We start from the raw sequence: 9,971 nt of genomic DNA, 5'->3' as shown, positions 1-9,971 counted from the left end.
AACAAAACCACGTGACATAATATAATAAAATCGATCACGTGGTTAAAATTAAAAGGGAACAGTCTAAATTGCGTTCACTGAGTAATGCTAGAACACTATCATTACCCCACTGGACGGGCTTGTTTATTCTGAATAGAGCTTTACGGATTTACGGCACAGGAAGACACTTCAGAAGGTAGTTTTAACTTGTTTTTGTTGTTGTTGAAAAGTTATATGTTCTTATCATCATCATCATCATCATCATCATCATCATCATCATCATCATCATCATCATCATCATCATCATCATCATCATCATCATCATCATCATCATCATCATTGCCACCACCACCATCATCATCATCATAATCATCATCATCACCACCACCATCATCATCATAAAATCAAATATAGGATAAATCGAATACATAGTAAGTATGATATGGACAAAGTTTATCCGGTTCGGCCGGAAAAAGTAAAAAGGGCTCGATAACGCTCGCTTTATTTCCTTTTTATAAGCCTCAACGTTGTGACTTTCTTTATCTTGGAAAACTCCATGTATTCTCTATACCCGCGAACGGTGCTGATTGCAACAAAACAGTAAAAGCTAAGAAGAGTAGTTCCTATTAAGTGCTCCCCGAAAATTCTACATTCAAACAAAGTTTCTCGCATGCGCCGACGTTGCAACGCATAACTTTTTAAAACTCGTTGTTCGCCATTTTTTCCTCATTTTGGGATGTATTTTGTGCATTTCTTGTAACTATATAAGGTCACAATGGAACGTAGAGACACACGGCGTTTGAATGTTATTAGCGGGGATGTGGGGCAAAAATGCGTCATTCCGCTGATATTTAGCTCGATTTGATTCATGGATTAAATTACATTTATGATGTTTTCATTTCCTTCGTTTTTTCGTCTATTATTTGCAGCTGTTTTACTTTATCAAATTCGTTGACAATGAGTTAGAGTGGCTTTTATATGTTGGGTCTAATTAATTAATTAAGTTAATTAATTTCGCGTGAAAACGTCGTCCAAATGTTGTTTAAGGCCGTAAAGGTATTGGCACGAGTGGTACATGAGAGTACAATCAAGTGCACAATATTGAAGATTGTTTTGTTTTACATAATGCTAACAAATTATTATTAAACAGATGACTTAATATAAATAAGGTTAATCAATTATCTTTAATGTAAAGCATAACAGTGTATATGTTGTAAACTGAATATCATCGCATTTAAAATACTAGATTAAATGGTTTACAAAACAGGGGTTTTCTGACAAAATTGAGAAAGACATTGGGCCCATATCGAATCAAAGATGCCTATATTGTTCCAAAATGACTTTCCGAATTCCGTATTGAATGTTTCCAAAAAATATGAGAAATAAATAAATTGCACTATTTAGTTTTTCTCCTATCTAGCTCACTGGGTGAAACTCTTTTTAATTACATATTGAACACACCTCTATTGTTAATAATATATTTTGTATAGCAAAAATACAACAAGACAAAAATACATTTTCAAGTTTTATTCAAAACGTTACGATTCTTTCGATTCCAAAAGACCAGGTTCCATTACCAAAATGGTAAAAAACACAACAAGGCCTTTTAACTGCAAAGTACTGGTTTTTGGCCCAGGAAACGGACTCGAGAGCGTTTTTATAAGTCTCAGGCTTTCGATGCAATCGAGCTAAAATAGATAGGTTTAAACTAACTGCAATTACGTACATTTATAATTGTTAACAATGTTTACTTATGTCGAGCATGTATTTCACACTATATTTTGAGTTACACACACATTGTTATAAAACACTACGTGCTATTGTGTGTCGCTTTACTTAAATCCAAAGAAGAAACATCATTGCATAATTTTGAGGGTTTGACCTTCTTATCAAAAGCTAACCGTGCGAATGTGTAACCGTGCATTCCGCATTAAACAACTATAATATCTCAAACAACTTTAATCTATTATTTACACATACTCAGGTTTAAATGATTTAGGATTAGAATAAACAGTGTGATTTGTCCATACTTCAATCATTATCTTGTTTATTTAACTTTTCGTAATAAGTTTCATTTAATTATTTTGTTTCATTCATAAGATAATGGTCGGATTTATATTTAACCTTAGTGGCAGTATGTAAACAAAGACATTTCTCTACATCCGTCTATTTTTTCGCGGCCAGGTATCTTCTTATGGCGAACGACTTGACTGTGAATGAGACATTATCTAATACCGGAAACGACAACATGAATGCGTACCAAGCAATCAATAACGCACATACAAATGCTGGGTTTGAACGCCAAGAAAGTGATGAAAATGAGCTTAATGGCAAGATTGTGAAAGGAAGAGAAGCAACAAGTTGGGCGGTGGTAAATGGTCGGTCTCTTCAAAATGGAAAACTGGTGAACCAGAACGATGGAAAACAGCTTTCATTTACTGATCCGACACAGTGTGAAAAGGAATTTCATGCAGGACCATCGAGATCGGTAAGAATACAGATTTTTGCTAAATAGGAACTATATAAGTTGCATCGATTGTTTCTATATGAAAAATATTATTTAAAATGAAAAATATGTATAGTAAATTAGAAACTTAAAATAGTCTGCATTTAAATCATCTTTTTTTGCAAGTAGATTGTATTCTCAATGCTAGAAAATTAACTCATTTCTATTTGAGTGCATTTTCCATGCTGCATACAAGTTCACAAGAAATATAGATCAAACATTATCGTAAGCAGTACAATATTCTTCGTTTCTTTTCTGAAACAGAATAGTTTGAAATGACATTTTTTAATTACTTATGCATTTATAGGTTATTGTTGAAACAATATAAAGAATAAACAAGTAAATTAAATGTTGTAAACAAGAAGTGTACGTCTGTATCGGCCAACACGATTTTGAATCTTAATACTTAATAACTGTTTTGTTTAAGCGCGTCACTGGGCGACTTTGTCTTTCTGTGGCATCTGCAATCATGGGTTCCGTAGAGTTCGGCTACCATACTGGGGTAATAAACGCGCCAGAGATGGTATGCATCTTCTAGATTACCTTTGTAATCAATGTTTTCGTTATACTTTAAAGTTTGTGACGAAAGACTGAATATATAATTTTGGCATGTTTTGAAGTTTGTCATTTAATGCTTTATATTAGTAAATGTAAACATTAAAATTTAAAAGCTCCAGTAAAAAATCAAAAATAAAATTTAAAAAAGGAAAAAAAAGTAGCCCACAGCAGGGCTCGAACCAGTGACCCCCGGAATCCTGAATTAAAAACGCACTAGCCAACTGAGCTATCCTGCCAAGCTCACTTCAGATGCATATTTTATACTTTATATAAGCAATCTTCGTAGTTTCACAAATTTAAACGACAACAACAGAACTCTCCAAATTATTAAATCGTTTCGCGTTGCAACGCTTTATAATTTTTAGGTTTTTAAATCGTCAAAAGATGCATATGATGGCTATATTAGACCATGGCAAATGTTCAGTAATACTGTTTCCTCTCAAATATCATAACTAAACCGAAAATTTGCGAATCTGAAACAACTTTTCTCAATTTTGTCAATTTACCAAACCGTGAAAAGATCCCTTTAAGTAAAACTGTTTGTTTATCATCGTGTGTCGAATTGCACGGCTTAATATTTAAATATCCACTTAAGAAGAGCAACATGTGCTGCTGCCGATTTCACGTTAATTCAGTCATGTAGACCAACTTTGCAAATACCGCACATTCTGTTATCACTCTTTTCGTTATACTTAAAAGTGTGTGATGACAGACTGAAAAGTACGTTAAACGTAAAATTGCCCGTTTATCATCGTGTGTCGAACTGCACGGCGTATATTTAAATGTTCACTATATTAGTGCACGTGTGCTGCTTTCGATTTTACGTTCATGCAGTAATTTAGCTCAACTTTGCAAACGACGCAAATTCTCCCAAGCAACTGCACTTTACACCTGAAAACAACAAACGAAGACATAACAGATTCAAGAACCATCAGATAAATTAATATGTGACCAAAAGTTATTGCCAAACAGGAAAATACATACAACACTTCATAAAACATAAACATAATTTCATTCGATACATCCCTCATTAAATTGCTAATTCTGAGTAGTATCGCCACCAATCGTTAATACTCAACGTTGTCGAAAATTAGCGCTAATCGAAAATTTACGCTAAACGGCGAAAAAACATTATATTAATATAGGAGTATACCCATATATGTAAAGTTATTAATATCCATTACCAAAAAAGCAGCTTCTCATTGATTGATGATTGATGCTACTGATTGATTTTGAGTTTTGATCGAGTTATTTTACAAACAACAACATATTTTAAGATTAAGTAAATTTTGTTCAGAGATCATTTCCGTTTGCACAACAATTGCCATTTTAACAATTGAAGTTGAAAATCTTTGTTTATAATTTTGACCGGGCAAGTGCTTTGCATTGACAAATCTTGCTCACACTTAGGATAAATCAAGCTTGCATGGAGGCCTTGTGTGGAATTGTTTTTGTTTGCAGTTAGAGGGGTCAAGGCAAAATACACTTTTATTAAAAAAAAAAGAAACTGCTTGTGCTTAATAACTTTTTATGGAGGCATTTTTCTTAGAAAATCGACTTCCGCTCAATATATTGAGTAAGGTTTGAGGCATGGCACTCAAAATTTGTATATATGAAGTTTACTTGATTGGCTTTGCTTCTTGAGCCGCCACAAAATAAATGGTTAGGGTCAAGGTCGCTTCTGAAAAAATAGAAAAAAAAACTGAATAAAATTAGATTAGATGGAAGTTTCACGTTGCAATTTTGTGAGTAGTAGTTTCCATGCATACACTTTTTGAAATTCTTTTTGGGTCAGTTGGGTAAAAAATATTGTACTTTTATGCAGACAACGGTTTTTCCCGAATTACTTGAGACTTGATAAAAATATTGTACTGAAAGTGTGTTGATCGGTAAAGATTCTAACATAGAAAATTGCTTCAGCTAAATAAATGGAGTTTGAATGACCATATTACGCTAATAGTGAGTGCAGTTAGCTTAGAGAAAGAGTTTACTTGGGATATTACACTATTTTGACTTACAGTAAATACTGTAGTTAAATGTTGAAAAGCAGTTTTTTGTTGATTTGCCATGTTTCTTGTTGCTTATATTTGCGCGTTCTACTGAAGCACATAAAGGAATTTATGAACCACACCAACGTCAAAAGAACTGGGAACGCAATGGATGACGTCACAATAAGGTCACTATTTGCTCTGACTGTGTCAATATTCGCAGTTGGAGGAGTTATTGGAGGACTGACCGCTGGTTGGTGGGCGAACTTTTTGGGAAGGTGCGTTATAAACGTTGTAAAATGTTTTTGAACATTATTGACTTTCAAGCATATACGTACATGTTATTTGAATTTTAACAGAATATACACTAATGTTTATCTTTTTAGCATATTATTTATTAGTATCGATGTTCACAGTTCATTCTCTAGTGGTAATTACTTTGAACTATTTTCCGCAATTGCCAAATAAAACGGGAATTTAGTAGATGCACGCATACATCAAATCATGTGAAACGTTGATGTAGCCCTGATCAGAACGGTATGGAAATGCAGTTATAATAATAGCGACTGCCTTGGTTAATTGTAGGAAAGGTGGTATGCTCGTGAACAACATAATCGGCATCATCGCCAGTGTGTTGATGTTCCTGAGCCGAGTAGTGGACTCTTACGAGATTGTCATTGTTGGGCGTTTCCTTATTGGCATCAACTGCGGTAAAAAATATGTTTTCATATTATCCAAATCAAGCAGCGATACGCTTATTTGTATATACAACACCTTCCAGTTTGTCTCATATAATCGTTTGTCTATGAGTTTTTTTAACATAACAGTGGTAATAAACTAATAGATTCGAGATTTATGGACATGAACGTGCGTTTTTATCAAACAATGCAGCCATGTAATACATCTTTCCTAAATTGTCAATGGCTAGTGACCCCAGTTTTAATAATTGTTTTATGGTAAATATTGTGTTTTATAAATTAGTATGTATTTAAAACAATATGTTTCTCGGCATACTTTATATTGTGACAAATATAACCATTAATATTGTTCCGTCCGATGCCCATATCTATCATATCGTTATTAGGTCTCTACACCGGCCTGACCCCTATGTACCTCTCCGAGGTCTCATCCCTTCACATTCGAGGGGCTCTAGGGACCCTCCATCAGCTGGGGACAGTAACTGGGCTTTTTGCGTCGCAGGTTCTAGGATTTCCGGAAATACTTGGGAACGCTAGCTACTGGAATATTCTACTTGGTACAAAGTATTTCAACTAGTAGTCGTTTGTATTATGAATATAAAAATGCACTAATAACTAGTTTAAAAGTACAATGTTCAAGCCAGCAAATTACAAATCTAGTTATGACAAACATCCACCAGCAGCATATGTGCTTTTATATGCAATTAGGGATAAGCAGAAATATGTTTTACATTACAGATAAGGTAAAACTAAATGGAAATGAATTGATTGTTATGGTAGCGAATAATTTTACGGACACAATAGTCGTAAATATAAATCATTAACAAATGTAACCAAACATGCTGAACTTAAATGCCAAAAGCATGTAAAGCCTGTATGTGAACATGTAATCCGATTCAGGTGTTGGGCTGACCCCACTTGTCCTGCAGCTGCTGACCTTGCCGCTGTGTCCGGAAAGCCCACGGTACCTTTTGCTGACCAAGAACAAGGAAAGTCAGGCCAGGGAGGGTACGTATCACACTTTGGGGTCACAAGCTGAACTATACTTAATGCAATGATAACTTCACTTAGTCGTTCAAAACGACCGCTGACACTAAATCTCAAGTAATGTCCTTGAATTTATTTAAATAAAAACTTTTATTTTTGTCCAGACATAATCGAATTTGCATATAGATCTTGATTTAATAACGTGTCTTCTACATTGTTATATTTTCGAATCAGCACTGATAATACTTCGAGGAACCACACACATAGACGACGATATAGAAGAAATGAAATCAGAGAACAACATCAACGAGAAGGACACACCAGTAAGAATACTCGTTTATTTCTTGAGAGATTTTACAAAATTCGGATTACACCTATATGTTACACATTCTTGTCAAGACTTGCATTACGGGTACGTCTAAGAACCATTCCTTTGTTTTGATTTCAGATTGGCCTGATGGGTTTGTTCCGCGAGAAGTCACTGCGCATGCCCCTCATAATTAGCATTGTCATGCAGCTATCTCAACAGTTCTCTGGAATCAATGCGGTAAGTGAACGCTCTATTACAACAGTTGTTTTGCGATAACTACTATTTTTGTACTTATTTAATGACAAATACGAACAATGTTTTAACAGAAAATAGGGGATATCTGCATTGACTCTGACAGTTAGGGTTATGTCATTCAAAATTATGTTTTTTTTCAGATATTCTACTACTCATTTAACCTGTTTAAACATGCGGGTCTCTCTGATACTTGGTCTGCCCACGCTACTTCCGGTGTTGGCGGTACGATGGTGGTGATGTCCTTGATCACCGTACCACTCATGGATAGGGTGGGGCGCCGAACCCTCCACCTGTTTGGGCTCGGCGGAATGTTCATATTCAGCATTCTAATTACACTGTCCCTCTCCTTGACGGTAATATAATTATGTGTGCGGATGCGTCAAACGCAATTCCAAGTTTTGGTATTCTCTATCATACTGCTTTCATTTTTAAGACACATAGGCCTACCCAATAACAAACAAACCCCGATAATCCATTCGAAAATTACAATTTAAATTAAATGGTTTACGAATCGACGCTAACAAGCGTATTGCAAGAAAATATAAATCGATGCTGATGGTTACACATAAAAGAAAATATATTGTCTGCCTCTATCTTTGATGTCCAAACAAGGAATTTATTAATATTTGTTCAACATGTATGGAACATGATTGAAATGTTCTACAAATCGTATGAGACAAACATGTCTCATTTGAAGTTTGTCACAAAGAGCAATTAACGTTGTATTTCAGTATTTGGCGAGCTGGTTGCGGGTCGCCAATATTGCTGTATCCCTGCTATATGTTGTATTCTTTGGCTTGGGTCCCGGTATGTTTAATACTTGTTTTAAATTTCTGAATACACATATCACAGACATAAAAACGTTTAGATGTGTATTAATATAAACACTATTTCCATTTAGGAATTTTATTTACAAATTAGACTAATTTTGTCTTAGTTAATTAGTTATTGCTTGATTTGTAACTTTAAAGTAAATTGGATCTGAATATATTTTCAAAAGATACACATAATTAAAGGCAGAGCATTTTATCATATTCAACTATACACACAATTAAACGCTTATAACACACATTTCATTAATCGTTTACTCAAATATCAACTGTCTTGTCTTAGTTAATTAGTTATTGCTTGATTTGTAACTTTAAAGTAAATTGGATCTGAATATATTAGAAAAAGATACACATAATTAAAGGCAGAGCAGTTTATCATATTCAATTATACACACAATTAAACGCTTAGAACACACAGTTCTTTAATAGGTTGATCATATATCAACTGTGTACAAGGTGATATTGTCGGTGGGTCCCGAACTCTATTTCAGGTTCGATTCCCTGGCTAATTGTCGCCGAGATGTTTTCCCAGGGTCCCCGCCCCGTGGCCATTAGTGTCTCCGTGTTTACAAACTGGGTTGCCAACTTCACGGTAGGATACTGCTTCCCGTACATGCAGGTTTGTCCTGGACTTATATTTCATTTACATTATTTAATTTAATTCTAAAAGGTTTGGTCTTGCTGGTAAACAAATAAATTAACTCACCACGTTTAACAGTATAAGTCTTCAATGACGTGATCAGTTCGTAAATAATTAAGAATACGGTGCGGTGCGATCATGAGCTTCGATATAATGTTTGTTTTCACGCTTAACATACATTGAGAACAGGTAAATATACATAATACTCTTTGTTTTGTTTTCCAGAGTGGACTGGGTAATTTTTCGTTTTTACCGTTCACCATTACGTTAGGGCTGTTCTTTATCTTCACGGCGAAATTTGTTCCCGAGACGAAAAACAGAACTATCGAACAGATCTCTCAAATTTGGAAGAAGTCAGGCGAGTTGAACAAACTATAGACACCAAACAGGAGCTATATGTTTCTTGGTTACATAGTTCATATTCAAGGTGCAGTTCGAAACATACCAATAGTTGATCTCTCAGATTAAATTTTACTTGGTTTAATATCTCAATGGATTAAAGGTCTGAAGTGAATGTGATCTTTGATTACCATGTGTAAATAAAACATTTGAGATGCATTATACTGTGACACTGTGTAAAAAATGTATAACGAATTGCGACAATCAAGGTCTTTACGATTGAAGTTGATTTTAGAAAATATTTCCATGACAAAATGAAACAAATGTTACTTTCTTTATTTGGATTATATGTGTATACAACTCATCAATATGGCAATACATCCGTATGTCTGTGTGTGTGTGTGTGTGTGTGTGTGTGTGTGTGTGTGTGTGTGTGTGTGTGTGTGTGTGTGTGTGGCGGATGGCGAATCAGTGTCAATATTGTATGTAATGCTGTTAGTATTGTAAAACACGGTGTTTAGTTTTAAAAAGATTATTTTGTATGATTAAAAAAAATAAACTTACTGAAAGATTTCCGTTAATGGTGGCGTATATTTCACTTACGTGAGTCCGAGGGTATTTAAATTATTTAGAGGGATTTTTGAACGCCCCTCGTTTAGTTGGTTACTAGCAATGCACTTTAAATGCTTGATTTGTTGTATAAGACTTCGTGACTTCGTATTCATTTATTTTCACATTACAAATGACTATTAAATGTGATCGTAATGTCTTTTTCAGAGAAAAGCGTTACAAAAACGTTGATATTTCAAAATCAATCATGTTTGTCTTTATGTTACATTTAGCTATGCATGACAAGATATAGGACCAGTTTTACTGTTCAT

At 34.5% G+C, this 9,971-nt stretch overlaps 1 protein-coding gene across 3 annotated transcripts; it reads left to right on the top strand.

Annotated features, from left to right (window-relative positions):
- On the top strand, window positions 1-9,663 carry LOC127877438 (glucose transporter type 1-like). 3 transcript variants are annotated; one of them, XM_052423313.1, is made up of 14 exons: window positions 1-114; window positions 148-175; window positions 2,164-2,467; window positions 2,913-3,008; window positions 5,149-5,309; window positions 5,617-5,741; window positions 6,116-6,286; window positions 6,630-6,737; window positions 6,951-7,039; window positions 7,165-7,263; window positions 7,422-7,634; window positions 8,013-8,088; window positions 8,603-8,730; window positions 8,977-9,663. In XM_052423313.1, the coding sequence occupies exons 3-14, from the start codon at window positions 2,174-2,176 to the stop codon at window positions 9,127-9,129; spliced, it is 1,713 nt and encodes a 570-aa protein (XP_052279273.1). In that variant the 5' UTR covers window positions 1-114; window positions 148-175; window positions 2,164-2,173; the 3' UTR covers window positions 9,130-9,663. The 3 variants fall into 3 exon arrangements, with proteins under 3 accessions (XP_052279273.1, XP_052279272.1, XP_052279275.1); XM_052423312.1 differs by having other exon boundaries at window positions 19-175; XM_052423315.1 differs by lacking the exons at window positions 1-114; window positions 148-175 and having other exon boundaries at window positions 1,940-2,467.
- Window positions 9,664-9,971: the final 308 nt, after the last annotated feature.

The sequence above is a fragment of the Dreissena polymorpha genome, chromosome 4 (genome assembly GCF_020536995.1).
Source record: "Dreissena polymorpha isolate Duluth1 chromosome 4, UMN_Dpol_1.0, whole genome shotgun sequence".
Taxonomy (NCBI): Eukaryota; Metazoa; Mollusca; class Bivalvia; order Myida; family Dreissenidae; genus Dreissena; species Dreissena polymorpha.
This window is presented reverse-complemented; position numbering and strand designations above follow the sequence as displayed.

Coding starts and splice junctions, on each gene's coding strand:
- LOC127877438 (XM_052423313.1), top strand. CDS start 2,174: ATGGCGAACGACTTGACTGTGAATGAGACATTATCTAATACCGGAAAC. Junction 5,310..5,616: donor TGGGCGAACTTTTTGGGAAG/GTGCGTTATAAA, acceptor GGTTAATTGTAG/GAAAGGTGGTATGCTCGTGA. Junction 8,089..8,602: donor ATTCTTTGGCTTGGGTCCCG/GTATGTTTAATA, acceptor ACTCTATTTCAG/GTTCGATTCCCTGGCTAATT.